At 36.0% G+C, this 22559-nt stretch overlaps 2 protein-coding genes across 2 annotated transcripts; both read left to right on the top strand.

Moving 5' to 3' along the window:
- Positions 1 to 372: 372 nt before the first annotated feature.
- LOC128992068 (ubiquitin-40S ribosomal protein S27a) lies at positions 373 to 16679 on the top strand. The gene is made up of 4 exons (XM_054415459.1): positions 373 to 476; positions 14488 to 14609; positions 15252 to 15469; positions 16482 to 16679. Exons 2-4 carry the CDS (start codon positions 14507 to 14509, stop codon positions 16629 to 16631), a joined length of 471 nt encoding a protein of 156 aa, XP_054271434.1. The 5' UTR covers positions 373 to 476; positions 14488 to 14506; the 3' UTR covers positions 16632 to 16679.
- LOC128992067 (ribosome biogenesis protein NSA2 homolog) lies at positions 392 to 8721 on the top strand. The gene is made up of 2 exons (XM_054415458.1): positions 392 to 476; positions 7882 to 8721. Exon 2 carries the CDS (start codon positions 7887 to 7889, stop codon positions 8664 to 8666), a length of 780 nt encoding a protein of 259 aa, XP_054271433.1. The 5' UTR covers positions 392 to 476; positions 7882 to 7886; the 3' UTR covers positions 8667 to 8721.
- Positions 16680 to 22559: the final 5880 nt, after the last annotated feature.

The following is a 22559-nucleotide window of genomic DNA, read 5'->3' as shown; positions in this document are numbered from 1 at the left end:
TTTTATCCATGATAAATTGATAAAACATAAATTTAGTTATGAATTTAATTTAGTTAAACATTTTTAAGTTAGTTAATGACAGAAACCCCACGCCTCATTTGAGCGTTACTTAATATGTGGGCGGCCCCATAACCATAGATTCCCTATAAAACATATTACCCTATAATAGTGAGATGGAGTATGTTTTATCCATGGTACCTGTACTTTGTAAAAATACAATTTTTAAGTTATCTTCTGAAATATGAATTCACAGATAGTTTGATAATCATCATTCAAGGTGTGGTTTTTGGTTGAAAAATCTGTTTAGACCTAGTTATAAAAAGTCTTTTGTATAGTACGACATGCTTGCATAGGACTTGTTATTCTTAGACGCCTTATTGATAAGGCAGTGTATGCCACACTTCCGTCTACGACTCTTTTTGCCGTCTCTGCGGTTATGTCGTAGGTCTTTCTGTGAGCGCATGGTGAAATACTAGGTAAGAATTCTAATGTTTTATCTTTAATTTTCTGATATTTTACTTCTATAGCCTTTCTATTATGTTCAGAAAACTGTTATTAATCATAATTTTCATAATTGCTATTTGCAATCAGAGTCAGACTTGATGTAAAGTTAAGCTCATGCTGGAGATGCAAAGTTGTTGAAGCCGAGATGTTTGTAATTCGGGCATTTGACGATGTGGTAGTATGGTAGTAGATTTGCGACGTTTATTATGATTGTATATTGTAAACATTCGCTGTAAGGGAACGGTCTTTTACGGTCTTATATCAAACTTGTAACTTAGTTTTAATGTTCAAGAACTAGGCCTATGCCTAAGTTATTCTATCACATGTCAAAATAGGCCTAGCTGCTTAATGTAACTAAACATTAACTTGGTTACTAGTATGTGGCCCAAAGCATTTATACTTAAAGTAATGAACTAAAACATTCACCTCCTCATTTATCAAGCTTTACACTTGAAGGTAGGATGCTCCATCTCTGATCTAGGCCTACTAGGCCTATTTTCATTACAACTTTTTGAAGTAAGTTAGGCTAGGCCTTACCTACACAATTTCTTATGTCACTTAACTTAATTGGTTTTGTGAATTCACTGGATGTTAGAATATGTAGTTATAGGCATGTAGGTACTTGCTCTCTAAGTGAGGACGTTATTATATAAATGAATGTTCAAGACCGACCGAAGGGGCGCCGCGGCTGAGGGGGCTTCTCACCGTGGTTATTTGTATTAACATAGTATTACAAATATGCAAATTCGACTATTACTAAATTAAGGGGAAGAAGGGGGTGCCACGACCACGTTTGCTCCGGGCGCCGCCAACCCTAGGGTCGGCCCTGTCTATGTTTACTCCATTGGCCTACTTATGTTAGATCTAAATTCTTTTGAGGCTAAGTTAGGCCATACTCAGTCTAGGTTTCTTTAGACAAATGCCTACCTAGGGCTGATCATAACTGCTGTTCACAAATTTTTTTTAAGTTATTTAACTTTAAGTACGGTAACTAGTTTCAATGTTGATAATTATTAAGGGGTGGACTTTCATTATTAGGACTCCTAAAGTCTGAATCAAAATATCGTAATGTTTTGAACTTAAGTTAATAAACACTAACGATAGGCCTGTTAATAAACACTAACGATAGGCCTATTATTCGATATAGGCCTATCTAGTATTTCATTTGGTTAGTTAGGTGATATTGAAATAAATAATGGTAGCCGTATGTACTTTGGTAGCCTATTATCCGGAGGCCACCTTTAGGCTATAGGCCTACAGCGTGCTGCTGCGGATATGTTAGGCTGGGTTATCATAAATGGAAAGAACATACGTTAGTTGACTTAGGTACTGTCCATATTTGACATGATTAACTTAGTTACATTTAGCAGCCTTTGAGTTCTGCCTTCTAGAATACAGTGATGTCGGCGAGGATTGAGTTAAATGCGTTGCCGCCACTAGCTGCCACACCATATACAGGTGATGCGCACGCTCTGGTCAACGACTTCACCTTGGCCTACTTGGAGGGGATTTGGCGTGCGAAAGTATGACTCATCTGGCATTAATTTGATACATAATAATTCGAGGAACGTCCTACAAACATATTTATGATACCAATCTAATATTACTGCAGCGCGCTGCATAAGGGTGGCCTCCAGGTTTAACCAAAGTACCGTACCGTAATGATTGATATAACTTATCGAAAATTTGATATTCATTTGGTAGGGCTATTTTGGAGTCCTGCTTATAAAAGTTTACCCGTGGAAACTGTTTTAACTTCCTAGAAATAAATTTAAATGGTGTTTAATTCTAATGGTTCCAACCAACAAAACTTTTTATTAGGCCTGTACTCTAAAGTGGTTTGGATATTAGTGTGTACGAGTCTTAATACATCGCAACATTCTTATTAAGTTTTTCTATGGGTTCTATCGGCTAACTTTCTCGTCGAAATGAATGAAACTGAGCTGCACCCACGGAGAGATACCATGGAATGTTTCCTCTTTGTCAACTTCTCTGTGACTTCACGCCTACCTGTGTTATTGTTAGTTTCGTTTTGCATCTATTTAGTTTTTTTTTTTTTTTAATTTTAGGTATCTACAGTAGCCTGTTTACTTTCACTGCAGCCTATATATGTGCTTATGGATGTATTCACTGTACATTCACTGTTTTACTGTATTTCTTGTATTGACGCTGTGATGCAAAATTCTAGGGGGGAATAAACTAGTATTTACCAGAGTCAGGCTAGGCCTACCCCTAGAACCAGCACCACTCAAATTTCTTCCCAGGAGTGCTCAGAAGGAGCCGAGAAAAATCCAGGGGTTGATACGAAGTTGTCACGGCTTTGACTGATCAATTTACAGTAGAACCCCTCATATCCAGCCACCACGGGACCAAGCCCCTGGCCGGATAACGATTTGGCCGGATAAACCAACCTACTATGAAAATGACCATTGATCTAATAATATTATCTAATCAATATATGCAGTCAAAAGTATCATTCAAGTCTGTTCTGGGATTATTTTTAGAAGAATAAACATGTTTATAACTTAAAAAAAAAAATTATTTGTAAGCTAAAGTCGTTAAGTAATGATAGTACAAATACTATGATTCCAGGTAGGCCTACAAAAAATATTAAACAATAATGGAGGTAAAATGACAATGAATTGGACTTGAAGATCATTAGGACTTAAATGGTATATGCCTTTTTTAGTTACTTAACTTTCTTATCCACTTAGTGAAATACAAAAATTAATGTACCAGTACGGTACTGTACTGTACTAACCCCACTTTGGAAAATAATCAACCAACTGTTCAGAGGTTAGGCCTACTAGCTCAACTGAGTATAGTGACACAGTAAATAAATTATAAGGGTCATTTTCAAATTGAATGCAACTTTCAAGTTAAGAGTGGATTAAATAAAAACTTTGCTAGAGCCCCTTTGTTTTTACAAACAACATTTCAACATATATTAATAAACACTACCTAATAGAAATTTTTTCAGTTTATCCAGTAATTTATGATTTTTTACTGTTTTTTAGCGAATTTCCCATATAGGGAATAAGCTATTACCGTAGTACTCACGGTAAGACCTGGACCCGGGACCGATTTTTTTGTTCGTTTTGAGGTCCCTAGAGGCCAAAAACACCATCTGTTCAAATTCATATATATATATATTTATATATATATGTATATGTGTCCGTTAGCGCGATAACTCGAGCAAAAATGATCCGATTTTGATGAAATTTGGTACAAATGTGTAAACCTACGTTTATTCGAACGAGTTCGCGAACCAGCATGATCGGACCATGGGAACGGGGGTTTATGGGGGCTTTTATGGGGTAAAAATGGGTTTTTCCCATTTTTGACCCGAAAAACATAAAATTTTGCAATTTCTTTCTAAACTATTTTGTAGAGCTTAAAAAACAAATTATTTAGTATATTGAAGCGTTATAATGCACCAAATGGTTACGGAGAAAATTCCAAAAAATTGTTAATTTTAAATTCCCATGTTATTCTTATGGAGAGTAAGTAAACTGTTGTAGTTTGCTTGTTTATAAACATATTTTGCCCAAATTTGGAAAATGTTTTTATTTCTTAGTAACTATTAACATTTTACATAAAAAACACTTTTACCCTCCCTGTTGCAGCAAACCTAAGTATGTGTAAAACTGATTCTATTTAAATAGGGAATAAATGTGATATTTTGAAGGAGGCATTTTAGTGTAAATCCATTCAGGGAAATGGAAATTCGCTTAGTCTGCAGGTTTGCTGCGGCGGGGGTATTATTGGGTAATACCCTTAAAATGTCACGAGTGTTACTGTAATAAGATTATGGAAAAAACTGTTTCTTTGAATAAAAAGATTTTATACTGGAACAAAATGGTGTCATAAATAACTTACTAGACCTTATAATATATTGTTTTTAGAATTTTTTTTATTTTATTTTTTGTTATTAACCTTTTATGTGTCAGGAGTGTTACCCGACAGCAGAAAAGAAACTATATTTTTTAATTTACTCAACATAACCAAGAAAATTTCAATCGATTTTGTTGTTAGTGTGTATTGATATCTTTCCTTAATATAAACAAACGACTAAATATACAAACTTAGAGTTTTCTATACTAGTTTTTATTATTTTTATATTCAGTAACATTCATGACTGTAGGTAACACTCATGACAATAAGTAACACTCCTGAATTATACATTGGGAATTCAATAAAATAAAGCCAGTTTTTAATTATAAAAGTGTATTTTCTAACAAAAAAAGTACATAGGCCTATATAAAAGTTTATATTCAGTTATATTATTTTTATATTCAGTAACATTCATGACTGTAGGTAACACTCCTGACTAGTGTTACTATTCAATTATAAAAGTGGACTCTGGGTAAAGACCAGAATTTGGAGGTTAGGTTTACATTCATAGTACATCAACACTAAACAACTGATATTAAGTAAACTTTTCTAAAGTATGCATATCACTTTAAAAAAATAGTAACACTCTTGACAATGAATTAAAATACTTACCATTATTAAAACATATTCTTGATGTATTCTGGTTTTCTTCTAACTTAAATCATAAACTTCCACATTGCTGGAAACTAGAAACAATATGGCTGCTTAATGCCAACAAAACAAAACAAAATTTCCCTTTTTCCCTGTTTTCATTGGGTAGCATTCCTGAAGTAACACTCAGGACCGATTGTGGGGGACAGTTGTTCAAAAATTGTTATAAAAAAATATATGCATATTAAAATTGAATTTTGCTATCAATGTTTCTTTATGGTTAAAATACTTCATTATTAATAAGGTATTTTACATTATATACTTGCTGCAAACAGCTTAATTAAAAGTTATATCGTTAAGTTCATGTTAAAGGACAGTAGAAAACAATGACTTACCTAGATTCAAAATTTTATATAAAAGAAATTATGACTCAAAAATCAATGACAATTCAAAAGTGTGTTCTTATATATGTGTTTCTTCACTCAATACTTTTTTTTAACTAAAATTGTTAAGATATATATATTTTTTTAATCCTAAAAGGTTTAGGACTGTAAAGTTGCATCCAGTTTGAAAATGACCCATAAACAAACAGATAAATAGTGAGAACAATTCATTTTATGACTTGAGTAAACGCAAAGACTAGTGCTTGCATCTTGCATCTAAATGTCTGTAAGATGCGAGAAAAACATTTTCTTATTGGCTTCCTGGAAGGGGCCGGATAAACAGAGGACCGGTAAAACCAAGGCCGGATATGAGGGGTTCTACTGTATTAAAATTTAATCGAAGGCTCAGAGCTCTAGAAGCGCTCAGGAAATCCTGCAGACGCCCAGTTGGAGCTATATATCATCCTAGCCTTTGTTAACGTGTTTTGGTAAATTTTGCCTAGCTTTTAGATTGACTCTGTAGGGCCGATGAGTATTCCTTAAGCCAATGTGATATAAATAGCCGTTTTAAACTGCAAACTATCTGGCTAAAGACGTTGGTAAATAATATAAAATTGAATATAATGTAAAAGAGCAATTCCTACAGAGTTGTCGGGGCCTAATGAATATAATTGAATGGAGAATTTAACGTGATAGGTTTAAAATAAATTTAATACTAATATTCGTAGCTGTTTGATTGTTCGGAAACACGCCCAGCACTAGGTTCTCTCGCCTGCCAAAGATGGGGTTTAGAACTCAACGACAAGTCTCGGGGTAGGGTATTACAACGGCGAATTAATTAACTAAATATACGTAGGCCTAATAATTAATCATTGAACGTACGGAACAAACGTAATTAAATTTCGTAGCTAATTGATTTAAACAAACCGAAAGATATCCACCGCTAGTCACTGGCAGGCAGGAACTGGCGGGTCAAGACTCAAGTCGACGGAAACTAAGTTATTAAAATTAAGTTATTTAAAATCGAATTTTGGAACAAAAATAGTCGTAAAACGAGAATGCTTGTGTTGAACAAAAATAAAATAAAACGTAAAAAGGCCTAACTAGTATAGCCTATATCTAACCTTCGAAGACGGTACTTCGAACGAATAATCCTGTCTTTGAGTAAAATCATTCGTTCCTGCCCGCTCGAGGCTTGCGCGCTCAAGCGGCGAACTTAAGTACTACTAGACAACAGCTGATCGCAAATTCACTTGCACTTGTTGATCTGGTCTAGTTTTCGTCTGTCAACAAACAAACACCAGTTTGGGGTTATGTCGTCGTCGGTGTTAAATACTCGTAAAATCGGTCAGTTTAACTTTATTTGGTGACATGGAGTGCTATTACGGATAAATATGTTAGTTGTGGGTGTGTGTATGTACTTCTCTGTGATTAAAAATAGGCCTACGTTCTTTGGCCTATAGCCCAAGCTATGGCCAACTCATAGGCCTAAGAGTAGGCTATTGTGGATAAAAATCGTGTAAGTTCTGGTGTTCATTTATTTGCAGTAGGCCTACGGTACGTTTTTACCCCCCTTAAAATTTGGTAACCTTAAAAACAAGGCTAAAATCATCGGCGCTAAAACCATCCAATGTTGTTGAACCAAAGATTTTTAAAACTAGTTTTATATTTAAACACAAGCAATATGTTATGTGTAAAATTATTCATTGTGATTATTCATTTCAGCACATGGTATCTTTTCTTGCATGTTCTTAGTGATGCAGTTTTGATCAGATTATCTAATAGGTTTAAGTTAACAAACCACATGGTGGTACTGTAAAAGGCTTTTAAAAGTTATTAATACTTAGTTAACTGCCAGTTCTGAAGCGTGTATTATGCCTATTGTATGTCTTGTTAATTTTGTAGGTCCTATTGTACTGTTCATGAAACATCCAGGTTATATAAAAGTTGGGATGCTGTTTAACCAGTCATTCAGTTTTACTTATCCCATCATCAAAAGAAGATAATAGTTAAATCAGGTGAGGTTCTTTAAACTATAGGCCTAACTAGTTTGTAGACAATAATTTACCCTCAACTCCTTAACTTAGACTCTAGGCTTATTTAAACCAGTTCCCTAAAGTTTTTGTGGCGTAGCCAGTTCTACTTCTTATTTATTTTACTTGTAATTTTAGAGTAACACAATTCACAATTCCAGAGACCTTGTTTTACTTTGATACCAATTATTCAATATAGCTAGGAACAAGGTTATCTTGTAAACCTTTCATGCTCTTAGAATTTGAGAGCTAGGCTACATAAGATAACAATATTCTTATGACTAAAGCCAATTTTGTATGCTACATTTATGTTAAGTCCAAGAAGTACGGTTAGATTGCAAGTTCTTGTATTAACATTGTAATTTGTGACCGATTAAATAGTAATAAAAATAACCTGAACCTATTAACTAATATGATCAAAACTGCCTGGTCTTTTTATTAGTCAAACTAACCGTGTATGTTTTATTTTGTTGTAGAAATAATGCCGCAGAACGAGTATATTGAGAAACACATCAAGGAGTGGGGAAGGAGGCTCGATTATCATGAACGTAAGAGGAAGAAGGAGGCCCGCGAGCCTCACAAGAGGGCCGAGCGGGCAAGAAAACTGCGTGGTCTCAAGGCTAAGATGTTCAACAAGGAGAGGAGGAACGAGAAGATTCAGATGAAGAAGAAAATCAAGGCACACGAAGAAAAGACAGTGAAGAAGAAGCATGAGGAAGCGAAAGAAGGAGCTCTTCCAGTGTATCTGTTAGACAGAGATGTTCAATCCAGAGCCAAGGTGCTTTCAAATATGATCAAACAGAAGAGGAAAGAGAAAGCCGGAAAGTGGGATGTACCAATACCGAAAGTGAGAGCACAGTCAGACGCTGAAGTTTTCAAAGTTCTTAAAACCGGTAAAACAAAACGCAAAGCTTGGAAAAGGATGGTCACCAAAGTTTGTTATGTAGGTGAAGGATTCACAAGAAAACCGCCAAAGTTTGAACGCTTTATCAGGCCGATGGCTCTCCGTTTCAACAAAGCTCACGTAACTCATCCAGAACTCAAGGCTACGTTTTATCTACCCATCATTGGTGTCAAGAAAAATCCGAGTTCCCCCATGTACACATCACTGGGTGTCATCACAAAGGGAACTGTAATTGAAGTGAACATCAGCGAACTTGGTCTTGTGACCCAGGGCGGGAAGGTTGTTTGGGGAAAATACGCCCAAGTTACTAACAACCCTGAGAATGATGGATGTATTAATGCTGTTCTACTTGTCTAAATGCTTTGCAAGTCAATTTTCTTCTGTTAAATAAATGAGCCACTGTTTTATATAACTTTGTTGTGTGTTTTTTTCCTTATGTAGGACTTCACATTTAATTTTCTTTTGCCATCACACTCAGTCAGTTACAATTAAACTACCTTTCAGAGTTAGGTTTTCATATGAAGAGAGACTTAGTCAAAACATCAACTGAACTTAACATAAGCAGTTGTACCAATTTTTAAAACTTATTTTCCCCAAATTAGTCAAAGTAGATTGATAAAACTAACCATTCTTGAGAAAGATATACTCAAGGAAAAAGTTTCTTTTAGGCTTATTAACCTTTGTGATATGGAATGTTACCTAAGCCTATAAATTCATTTATGTTCTTATTGAAATAATTTTAGGTTCAATAACATAACCAACTTAATTATCCACTCCAATAAAGTTAGGTTTTGCTTTATAACTGTAGGCGTATATAAGTTAGCACAGGAAGCAACGTTAATTTCACTAGTCAGATCCAGCTAGGGATGAGCATCGATAGGTCAATCATCAATGTTCACCATGGTTGGTAACATCGTTATCATCGTTGACGTTGGGTACCGATACCGTTGTCGTGAAGAGCATAAACATTAATAATCGATGTTTTTTTTTTAAAATTTTGAGTTTCTCAACTGCTTTCCATCTCAGTTAACTTATATTGACCTAGCCACTAGCTAGACGTTCTGAATTGGTAGTTTCTCTTTCACATTTGCAAGACAAAATATCGGTCTTATTTAATTGATTATGCTGAATCATGAGTGCTGCTGCTGAAATTTAATGCCAATGAATTGATTTTTTCCAGCATTTAGAACTAACTTAGTATTTTTTACTCACTCTCGCTGAACTCAACTTGTCAGTCTAGTCCAGTTGTGGTAGTTTTGGATTCGATATTTCATCAGCCTTTCAATGGAATTAATACAAAAATAAATTTCAGTTCCATGAAATCTAAATATATAAAAGGCAAAGCCCTCACTGACACACTCACTCACTCACTCATCACTAATTCTCCCACTTCCCATTTACCTAGAAGGCTGAAATTCGGTACACCGATTCTTTGGGCATTAAATAGGAAAACTGAGTAGTTTTTATTCTGATCGGGCTTTCGGGTTCCGCCCCAGTGGCTCTGGAGTTTCCCATGTTAACCTTATGATTTGTCATATTTAAAAGGAATTAATGAATCTTAACAGCTGTTTCTATTAAACAAGTTGGTTCTGTTATATGATGTTTAATAGCATTAAAGTTACAAGGATTACCAACAGGGTGCAGCACTATAATTTTTTTAATTTATGACAACAGCTAATTTGCAACCAAAAGGTGAGTGAGCGTAGCGAACGAACTTCAACCTGGAGGCGAGTTAGCGTAGCGAAGGAGCTACCCGAAGGTAAGTGAGCGCAGCGAACGATACTTATGAAGTTAAACGGGGCAAAGCCCGCGGGTACAGCTAGTCATCAATATTTTGGTAGTTGGCCAAAAACATTGATTATGACATAAACATGGATGTAACAAAAACATGGTAGCCTACCATCGTAAAAACATTAAAGATCGATAAAAAAACATTGATGCTTTGAAAATATCAGCTATCGATGCTCATCCCTAGACCCAGCTATTATGGTCAGTACTAAATCATTTCTGGTAGGAAATGATAGGAACTTAGATTTTCAAGAACAAAATATTGTGCTTGAGCAAATCATTAAAAGATTTCCTGTAATGTACCTTGGGATTACATAAGTTGTACTTCTACTAATAACAAAAGAAGAGGTGATCATTGAGCCCTAAGTTTTTTTTACAATAACACTTAAGTACCCAACTAATAATACAAGTAGCTAATCAGAATTTTAACTTTTAGGTCTTATTTCTATGAATTTGCTGCTTTACTTTAGGAGTAAAGCAGCAAATTTAAAGCCTTTTAAAACTTGTACATAAAACAATTTTATGAAAAGTGTTTTATAATTGATCATAGATTATATGAAAAACAGCAATGTTTAGTAGGTATACATATAGCCTATTATTTAAACTAGGTAGCGTTCGCAGAGGCATCCACAAAATTGAGCGGAGTCATCAAGAGTTTATGTTATATTATTTTTGTCATACTACAGTAAAACAGTCGTTTTTAATGCATGCGTTGCGGGTCTAAAGTAGCAGTTTTACTCTTAAGGGAGTAAAAATCGTTTTTTAGCCTCTATGGAGTAAGTATCAGCTGTTGTCAACTCAGTTGTAAATTTCAATTATAAACGATAGCATGTATCGAAAATATGTATCGATTCGTGCTTCATAATCATTTTTACCTACAGTTTTAAGAGATGACAACATTTGTGCGGATATAAATAATACAATAATTAGTTTGGCTACACATTGTTTTGTAGTTAAGGGGAGTAAAAACACAGAGCTGTCATTTTAGGTCTTTTCGGTAGCCTGCATTTACATTTCAAGTTTAAAACCTCTGGGGTGGTCATTAGCTTTTTCTCAAAAAGGGCGTTACAGTTCCAGCTAGTGATAATCTAGAAATCAACCCTTACAGTTTCGGATTCAACCATTTTGGCTGATTCAGTAACTGCATTAGAGGACTTCATGTGATGGTGATTATATAAGCAAAAACACAAAATATATGGCATTCTCTCAAATATGCGACCTTCATAACTACTAAAACATAACTAACCAGCCAATTATCTTAATATACTCGTTAAAAAATTGTATTTTTTACCATATTAAATATATAGATTGACTTAAAAGCAATTAAAAAAGCAATCCGGTGAGCACTACGGACTGCTCACCTTTACTACTTCCTCCAACACTTCCTACGTCACGGGCCTGTTTCCCTCCCTTCCCATAGCATTTTAGGATTACAGATACCTTAATCTAATCGTCATAAAAGTTTCCACACTCCGGACTGCTCGCCTTTACTACTTCCTTTGTCACTTCCTACGTCACGGACGTGTTACCCTCCCTTCACTTAGCATTATTGGATTGCAAATACCTTAATCTATTGATCATAAACCGATCCAAAACTCTGGACAGCTCGCCTTTATTACTTCCTTCACCATTTCCTACGTCGCGGACCTGTTTCCTTCCCTTCCAATAGCATTTTAGGATTGCATATACCTTAATCTAATCGTCATAAAAGTTTCCAGACTCCGGACAGCTCGCCTTTACTACTTCCTTCACCACTTCCTTCGTCACGGACCTGTTTTCCTCCCTTCCCATAGCATTTTAGGATTGCAGATATCTTAATCTAATCGTCACGAACGGTTCCCACAGTCCGGACTGCTCGCCTTGACTACTCCCTTCACCACTTCCTACGTCGCTGACCTGTTTTCCTTCCTTCCTATAGCATTTTAGGATTGCATATACCTTAATCTAATCGTCATAAAAGTTTCCAGACTCCGGACAGCTCGCCTTTACTACTTCCTTCACCACTTCCTTCGTCACGGACCTGTTTTCCTCCCTTCCCATAGCATTTTAGGATTGCAGATATCTTAATCTAATCGTCACGAACGGTTCCCACAGTCCGGACTGCTCGCCTTGACTACTCCCTTCACCACTTCCTACGTCGCTGACCTGTTTTCCTTCCTTCCTATAGCATTTTAGGATTGCAGATATCTTAATCTAATCGTCTTAAACAGTTCCCACACTCCGGACAGCTCGCCTTTACAACTTCCTTCACCACTTCCTACGTCACGGACCTGTTTTTCTCCCTTCCCATAGCATTTTAGGATTGCAGATACCTTAATATAATCGTCACAAACGGTTGCCACAGCCCGGACAGTCTTAAACAGTTCCCACACTCCGGACAGCTCGCCTCTACTACTTCCTTAACCACTTCCTACGTCGCGGACCTGTTTCCCTCCCTTCCTATATCATTTTAGGATTACAGATACCTGAATCTAATCGTCACAAACGGTTCCCACACTCCAGACTGCTCGCCTTTACTACTTCCTTCACTACTTCCTACGTCACGGACCTTAAGCTAGTGTCGTCATTTTATTATATTTATGATCCATACCGTTTTTGTTCTAATATCTGTGGAATAATGCTATCAGCTATTTCTTTATCTACTGTATTCAAAAGTCAACAGCTGATCATATGGCTTTGTTTATGTGTCAAATACTGCTTCCATAAGGATAACATTGAAACTTTGAGACCCAGTGGGGCGGATTCCTGAGAGACTTTTTTAACGCCATATAGATGTTGGCACTCACCGATATGTTCTTTATCACCATGCAAAATTTGAAAACGATTGATCCAGCCGTCTAGGAGGAGTTTGCGTATTACGAAATGCATAAGAGTCGACGTATAAGAGCTTCGCTCGCTTCGCTCGCTCCGCTCAATTAAGATTTTTTTCTAAACAGCTGTAAGATAAAAAAATCATAGGCCTAAATCATGACTCGAGTGAAAAACCAGCTTAGCTTGCGCATGTTAACGACGTGGCACATTAAGTCATCTGGGTGGTGAGCACTTTTTTCTTATCGACGAGCCGGAAGTATAGTTATCGTTTCTTAATATCGCTTGCAATTGTATCAACAACTTGATTGTTTATTGTACCGCTAACACCAGTAAGGAAGAAATTAACAAATAACTGAAACTAGAACGTTAATTCAATGGCCGATAAAAGATTTCCGTATGACGAACTGATATCACCCTTCCCGATGTTAAATACTGTTCTGCCGTTTTACCCTCGCATGCACACTAGTATCTTTTGATTTTGTGCATCTTTTTGTTTTGTTTTTCACTAGCCAAACAAACTGTACCTTGTGAATCTTTTTTAAATTAGTCTACTTCAGGCTATATTTAAAGCCCATTGCAAAGCACAGGCACAGCTTTTAAGTGTACTTATGAACAAATGTGAAGATAGGTATATCTTGCCAAGGGACCTTAAGTGTTTTTTACCCATGAAGTTTACACTCTTTGATCGGATCACTTTGGGTAAGTTTGCGAGTGCCCCAGTTAAATTCCACATGTTATGTTTTAAGGTACCGGTACTTTGTTATTATACGGTGGCCACTTGTTTTAGAGGGATTTTTTTTTACCAGAGACGAAAAATAACTACTATATAATAATTGGAAAGCACATACTTTATAGGCTTAATGTACAAATTTGACACGATTACAATTAGCGGCCTTTGAGTTCTGCCTCCCAGAAGGCATCGACATCGGCGAGGATTGAGTTGAATGTGTCGCCGCAGCTAGCTGCCTCATGTACTTCGCCAAGTAGGTATACAGCGCGCTGCAGCGATTATGTTAGATTGGGTGGGTTATCATGAATATGTTTGTAGGACCTTCCTCGTTTCGTTATGAATCGAACGATACCAGATGAGTCATCACTCAGGACACTGACCTTACCTTGGCCTACTTTGTCATGGAATTGGTGGGCTAAAGTATGACTCATCTAGTATCGTTTGATTCATAATTAAATGAGGAAAATCCTACAAACATATTGATGATAACTCAACCTGACATAACCGCCGCAGCGAGCTGTATAAGGGTGGCCTCCGGATAATTCTATAAAGTACCTGTATTAAATTTAATTTATCTGCTGTTTTATATTTGTTTTATTGTTTTTTTTTTAAACATGATATTTATTGTGTGGTTGCCTGCAAGGAGAAGATAAAAGACATTATGACAAGTGTCTAGTAAAGTATATGAGATTATACTATGCCGCAATGTAATTGAACGTAAGTCTGTATGGCAAGGCTAAGTTGTGTTTTGTTAAGAGTGGAATCCTATGAAATAGAACTAAATAAATAAGTTTAGGCCTACAATTACCTACAAGAACAAAGTAAACTTAACAGATCTCTGTGTTCAAGGTAATCGACTGATTCCAAGATGCAGATCTTCGTCAAGACCCTCACGGGTAAGACCATCACCCTTGAGGTCGAGCCGTCAGACACCATCGAAAATGTCAAGGCCAAGATCCAGGACAAAGAAGGTAAGATATGTTGGGCGTCAAGTTCTGAAAACTGCTATAGGCCTAAACTATTTCTCTAGTTTCAAAAAAAAAAAACTTTAAAATAATTGGTTGAACACAATAATGTAATATCTTGAAGTCTGTTTTGTTTAGGAAAACAGAAATACAGTCAAACTCAGATTCTAAAAAAAAGGTGACGTGGCGTATTCAGATAATCTATTTTTTTTTTTTATTTGGAAATCTGTTCTATGGTATCAGTTATCTTAGGTTTGGTTTAGTTGATTTAGTTAAAAGGCCTCTGGCTGTACCGATAAAAACAATATACTATGCTACTGTAGCTTAACTTTACAAAAACTGCTTTAACACCCTATTTCAAAAGTGCTGTAATATGTGAGATAAGATGGGCTTTGGGTTTACCTGTTTGATATTGGGGTCAATCTGATCAGTGGCCAAGAGTTATCATCCAAATATATGAGTTCTGAGTAGTAGAGACTGAAAGGATTAGGCCTACCTAAAATGTCGGTGAAGATTTTGAGTAAAAGGGGACGGGATGGGTTGACCTTTCTTTATAAGTATTACTGTGTGTGTGGTCAGTAGCCTACTTTTTTGTTGCTTCAAAATACAATTTAAAAAAAAAATCAATGAAATAATACCTTGTTTCAGGAATCCCTCCTGACCAGCAGAGGTTGATCTTCGCTGGCAAGCAGCTGGAGGACGGCCGCACTCTGTCTGACTACAACATCCAGAAGGAGTCCACACTCCACCTGGTGCTCAGGCTCAGGGGAGGCGCCAAGAAGCGCAAGAAGAAGAACTACTCCACTCCCAAGAAGATCAAGCACAAGAAGAAGAAGATCAAGCTGGCTGTGTTGAAATACTACAAGGTAAACTGGACACTTGACTTTTCTGATGGCTCACCAACACTTGCCTTACTTTACGACTTTTTTGACGGCTCACCAACACTTTTGCTTTACTTTCTCATGTTTGTTAGGATTCTGAACTATGAAACTGCGTTGCATTTCCATGTAGTAAAACTGTACACCAGGTATGTTTTTGAGACACTCATTTGCTGACCCTGTCTATACTTACCGAGCTGTAGACCCCTGTAGTTGGCAGGCATTGTACTTTCTGGTTTTTTAGTGTTCCACACAGAACGTCAATACCTCACACCCACCACTTTGTTAACCCCTGATGTCTTGATAGTGCATCAGACAAATCGAGATCTTATGCTGAATAAATGAACTATTAATTTAATGACTTCACACATTTGCTTTAATTTATTTTCTTATTTGCTGTCTAATCTGAACTAAACATTTTTCTTCTAATGTCGTGGCCACTTAGGGTAAAATGATTGAATCTGTCATACATCAGTCTAACATTGTCCTAAACAATAATAAATTGTAATTTGTTATTTACCGGATGAATCTATAAAACCCCACATGAATATTGAATTTGTAAATTCTGGCTTGTTAAACACCAAATAACAATTTTTAGAAGTGATTTTGTTTAGATATAAGGAAATGCGGACTTAACCTTATTTGTTAAAATAAATTATTTAATTTCCTGGGCATAAAGAATCGTTTTATGCAGCAACATGACTTCATGAAATATACCCTTTGAGGTCGATTTTTTTTTATATTCGGCGAGTATATGTTGCCATTTGAGCAGTCGGAAAAATGGCGCCCGGCGACCTATACTCGCCATTCGAACGCAAAGGGTTAACCATATGCACGCTCCTCAGCATATAGATGGATAAGGTTAGCACAATCTGCGATGCCTTGTGTTACACCCTTATCTCATGTGAAACTTAATTGCTCGGTTTAGAAATCTTGTTTAAAGGAGTAAAGTCACGGATTTGTTCAAATTTCAGCCAATAATGGTGGTTGTTGTGTGCAGGTTGATGAGAACGGTAAGATCAGTCGTCTGCGCCGGGAGTGTCCTTCAGAGCAGTGCGGCGCTGGAGTATTCATGGCTGCCATGGATGACAGACACTACTGTGGCAAGTGTAGCTACACACTCGTCTTCAGTAAACCAGAAGACAAATAAACTGTTAATTTTTATTTTATATGTATCAATAAACATGTTGATACAATATTCTTGTGTGTTATTCAAAGCCTCGTCTTTAACTACAAGGTGATGTCAGAGGACAATTTATTGTTAAAAAATAGATACCGGTGTTCAATATTTTTCAAGATCAAATTTACAATAACTATAATTATGTTAGTGCTTGGTACTCTTGATAATTTAGATGGAAAGCTGAGTGGTTATGCAGTACACTCCCGATTAACTGTGTTTCTCGGAACCGAGACCGAGTACCTCGGTTACCGAGAATCTCGGATAACACGGAGGTGTCTTAGATTTTGAGGTTACGGGTTATGATACTACCACATTAGGAAGGCAAAGACTTGTAAAGTATATGTTTTAATAATAACAATTCATAACAATTCACAGTGAATGCAAGATGATTATCAATAATTAATTGTTATTTTAATGGAAAATATATTTAAATAAAACAGTGCCATTAAGAAAACAATAACTTAAACATGCTTGATACTACAACAATTTTATTGGAAAATTGAAAATACAGTATTATAAAAAACTAGTGCACCTGTTGCTCGAAGATGGATCCCTAAAGTTTTTAAAGTATACAATTATTTTTTTTTTGAGCTTGACTTCAACTATACTTGACCCAATCATGTCAATATAAAATAAAAACATTGTAATGACAACCACTGACAAAAGGCGAAACAAGGCAGCAATCCTCGAGCAGAAATGCTAATGCTTCGGTTGGCGTTCTGCAGACGAATCGTCCAGCTAACCAAAAATGGTTAGTAGCCAAAACAAGTACTATGATTTTCATTTTCTAGGTTATTATTGCAATTCTAGATCATTAGTAGCCTATAGTTAAAATAATACCTATAATCATTATTTAAATTATTCATTTTAAGAAATAACAAATTACTTCCTATTAATACTTTACTTTCAACAGAAACATTCCCTATAACCTAATTATTGTTTTCCGACTGGAAATAAAAAATATATATATCTAGGCCTACAACAACCTCGGAAGCTAGGCTCAGATAATCGAGAGTGTACTGTAGTGCTTGCCTAGCCTTCATAAGGTTGTCAGTTCAAGAGAAAATTTGTTCACTTTTTATGGTTTTAAACTGGACCCAGCTGTCCTTGCATTGGGCTCTTAATAGTATATTATGTTACTAGCCTGGTAAGTGGTGAGCCTAGTGCGGGATTTTCGTGCGAGTACGTTAAAGGTTACCGGGCGAGTAACGTACGATACTTTACATCATAATACACAGAATAATTAGTAAATTTTAAACGCATAACATAAATTATAATATTTTATATTACAGAAAAATAAAAAGGTCGTTGCAGTTAGCTGTTTATTTCATCAGCTGACTAAGTGCACGGTAAAAGTAAAAGTACATAAGTTACTTTTCCGTGTTTAGGCACGGTAAAGGGCAACTTTCCAGCCTATCAATACGGATGGAAAAGTACCTGTTTCTGTGTAGTATGATGTAATAGTACATTACGTTACTAGTCCTGAAAATAGGTGTTTACCGGACAAGTGTTTCGTCGAGTGCGGGATTACCATACGAGTACGGTAAAAACATTTTGGATGAGTTACGTACGATATTTTTCGCCATTACTACCCTAATACATATTAATAAAATTTGTCTACTATTTAAGGAAAAGTGTTCACTATCACGCATAACCTCTCAGACTCAGAGAGGTTATGTTTTTGTTTGTCTTGTTCTTAGTGACTAATAACGGCAACAATTACTAGGCCTTCTCAATAACTAAAAATATAGACCTAATACAACCAGCTGATTGGTGTCCGGTAAAACTCATTACAGTACAGTATTACGTAATGAAACCCCATTTGATTGAGCAGGCGGCAAACAGCTGTTTTCCGGACTAAATCCTTACTTGGGAAGTTCTTTAAAACAGCGTAGTGTGGCAAAAAAATATTGTCCTCATACATATCAACCTAAACCACAAACTTGAATGAAAGGTCTTGATGAGGAATGCTTGACAAGTTTTTGAACCGTCTTTTATGGACTTTGAACACATTAAAGGGATGTTTTTAATGTATTATTTAAAATTTGAATCTGGTTCAGCATAACAAACAACATTTACATTTACAGTTGAGCTGAGATGCTGCATGCGGTACAACCCATCAAATGCAACACGGCAGAAAACTGTGCCGCCATGTTTCCCTAAGGAGGCGTGTAGTGGGGATGAGCATCAATAGGTCAACCATGATGGTAAACTCGGTAGCAATCATTGATAACATTGCCGCGTAAACATTGGTGTTTTCAGTGCAAAAACATCAATAACTGATGTCTTTTAATTAAAATTCATACAATTCAGTTACAAAATTCATTCAGTAACCTACCATTGATGTAAAAAACATCTAACATTGATATAAAATATTGTGTATATGTGTCCGTCACACACAGCGGCCGCCAGCATATCACAGCTTGTACCACAGAAAAAGAAAGATTTTACGTCACATCCCTGGGATGGCAAACCAGGGTCAAGATGGCAAGCAGGGGCGACCAAAACTCTAACTTAAAAAAGTAATATGAATCAAGTATTAGGGATAACTAACAACAGTAAATAGATTTTAAGTAAAATAAATGTATCTCCGATAACTTCAGTTTGGTTGGAATAGTGCATTATTGAGATGTTGCGCAATTGTCTGTGCTGTATATGTTACCGCAAAGATGTGAAGGAGCATGATCGGACTATTGGAAAAAGATGTTATTGTGGGGTCATAGAATTTGAAATCAGTTTTTCTAATTTTTGACCCTCTAGACACAATATTCCTCAATTTTACTTAAAATAATTTTTAGTGCTTAAAACACAAAACAGTGAGGTATACCGAAGATTTACGTACAGTTACTGAACATTTTAAACTGTCATAATATTCTTAGGGAGACAACAGTTGTAGTTGTTTTTTTGTTGTTATATTTTGAAAAAAAAAGTTTACCGCACAATTAGCTATTACTATTTCTACAAACCAAATGTCATTGAAATAGGGAAACACTCAATTCCCATATCGGGACTCGGAGGAGTTTCTACTATCGTCACTCTTGGCCACTGTGTATTGTGTTTTAAGTGCACCTCAACAAGCTCTAGTCAAACATTCCTGGGCTGCGTTTCTTGGGCTGCAAAACTTGACTGGGTGTATTGTGTTGTGAGCGTATCAGCATACACCCAGCCTTTTACTTTCTTGTTCCAGCCTGACCTTCAGGCAACATCTAACAATAATCAATTATTACAATTGGCAATTATTGATTTGCTAATGTTTGTAGTGACCAAAACCAGCACTGACAAACGAATAATCTACTGGCGGTCACACTAGAAAATAGAAATTGCAAGTGTTAACCCAATGTCATCTGATGTAGCTCCAACCATTATTGTAGATAGAGCAGAACATCTTATGTTTTTTAATGAGAAACATACTGGTTTTGAAGAAATAAGTAGTAGACATACTGTCCATCCAGGAACTGATTCCCTTCCTTTATCCATACTTAGGGATTACCCTACGTCGCAGAAGGGTTTACTTACATGTTTGCTCAAACGCTACAGTTTAATACTTTAAAGTCTCAATTCACAAATTTTATAGTGCAAATTCGGCAATCCAGGACGGAATCGGCTCTCTCCGTTGGAGTAAAAATGATTTTCGAACATATTGTAATACATTGGTACACTATGGTGCTCGATTAAAATCGATAGAGAATAACCAGGTTTATTCTTCATGCAGATAACTATTGTAGTTGATCACTTGGCAGATGATAATGATGCACCAGCATTTTCTACCATGAAAAGTTAATGTCGACCAATGTACAGATAAATAATAACATTGACTATACACCTCTACCTCTAGAGGTGTATAGTCTAGTCAATGATAATAAGTATCAAGGATGTCTAAACGACTAAGCAGCTATTCAATGTTGACGACTGACGTTGTTCATAGATAAGTCTTATAAACTGTGTTCCCATCATAATCATATCCTTTGGAGTATTATTGAAGTCACTCTCTGTGATGGCCCTGTCATGTATAATTTTTTTGTCTACTATATTTATTATGTAATAGAGGTACCTTCATAAAACTTTTTTTACAGAGGTTGTTGCAGCATTATTACTTAGATAAAATCCATTGGTGAAATGGCGGGATTTGAACCTGGGACTGAAGTCCGGCCCTCTAACCCCAAGCCCATTAAGAGGCAGTGGAACCCTGGGCAAACCCAAAAGCAGCGCCCCCTTTTTTTCTAGTGTGGGCGCACACGGTGGGCGCCCCCAAACCTCCGGCGCCCCTGGGCATATGCCCAGTTTGCCCGTTTATAAAAGTGGGCCTGACCACAAGACCAACTCGCTACCCATAAAATATTAAGTATCATAAATCATAGTTTAATGATATACAGGGTGTTCATTTGAAAACTTTCCATATCTGTTGTGTGCAAAGGTAAGGCTTTTAACACTTGTTTGTTCTCAATTCCCACTAATTTGGACATGCCAAATCCAATAAAATTATTTTCAATTTTGAAAAATGCCCCAAAAGGGCCCAATTTGGGGGGTAGGGGTGCTTTTTGAGAAATTTTCAAATGTAAACATGGGTTGTGTGATACATCAATTTAAAGCTCTAATCACCCCGATCATTTTGGTGTAAAAAAAGTTTAATTATCTTTAACCGTATTTACAGGGTGGGTCAAAACGTTTTAAAAAAGGACTTTAAAGTCGAGTACCGTATTACCCTAACTACTGAACGGAACAGCGCCAAATTTCTTTCCAAGCTTATTCTTGAGCTACTCTTTAAGATAACTTGTAGTAAGGGCATTTTCCAAGTTATTATCTAATTTTAAAAAAATCTCAAATTTTAAGAATAAAAGAAAGCTGAAAACTAAAAATTCTTAAATAGCAAGGTATGACAAATTCCATACCACGTGAAAGGTCCTTTTTTAACAAACATTTTACGTATTTAAGTTTTCTTTCTATCTCTTACCGTTTAAAAATTGCAGTAGAAAAACAGAATTTTCTATGGTAAAATTGTAACTAGTTTTCTAATAAAACAGCCAAAATTCGTCTCTAGACACATTAAATGGTGCAATAACTGAAGGAAACAATTCATAATTATTTTTAGGCAGATAGGCAAACAAGTCATTACGTTTTACTTTGTGAAAAACAAGTTTTATAGCTGATGAGAAAAACCCAAGCGTGGGCCGCTTTCTGTAGTACCATTGACTAGTCAATGGTAGTACTAATTTCAAAAGTACCATTTCCTGTAGTACCTAATCAAATATGGTGTAAACTTAAAAAATAGACTTTATTTTTACTTATTGGTCATAACAAAAGTGTTCCAGGATAACTGAAAAGTGTTTAACAATAGATATTCAGGTATAACATTGAGTCATATGGCTGTAAATGATTTAGTTAAGACGTTTTCTGAAACTGGCTCAGTTACCAATGAGAAAAGAACAGGATGAAGGGTCCAAGATGAATTCTGACACACGTAAAAGTAGTCGATCAATTTGTTATGAATCCTACTACATCTTTGTACAAAGTGCAATGTGTTTTATTAGAACACTAGTTATAATTTTACCATAGAAAATTATGTTTTTCCACTGCAATTTTTAAACGGTAAGAGATAGAAAGAAAACTTAAATACGTAAAATGTTTGTTAAAAAAGGACCTTTCACGTGGTATGAAATTTGTTATACCTTGCTATTTAAGAATTTTTAGTTTTCAGCTTTCTTTTATTCTTAAAATTTGAGATTTTTTTAAAATTAGATAATAACTTGGAAAATGCCCTTACTACAAGTTATCTTAAAGAGTAGCTCAAGAATAAGCTTGGAAAGAAATTTGGCGCTGTTCCGTTCAGTAGTTAGGGTAATACGGTACTCGACTTTAAAGTCCTTTTTTAAAACGTTTGGACCCACCCTGTAAATACGG

This window comes from Macrosteles quadrilineatus, unplaced genomic scaffold, assembly GCF_028750875.1.
Source record: "Macrosteles quadrilineatus isolate MER2022 unplaced genomic scaffold, UCM_ALF_1.0 Scaffold_4__1_contigs__length_99947679, whole genome shotgun sequence".
Taxonomy (NCBI): domain Eukaryota; kingdom Metazoa; phylum Arthropoda; class Insecta; order Hemiptera; family Cicadellidae; genus Macrosteles; species Macrosteles quadrilineatus.
This window is presented reverse-complemented; position numbering and strand designations above follow the sequence as displayed.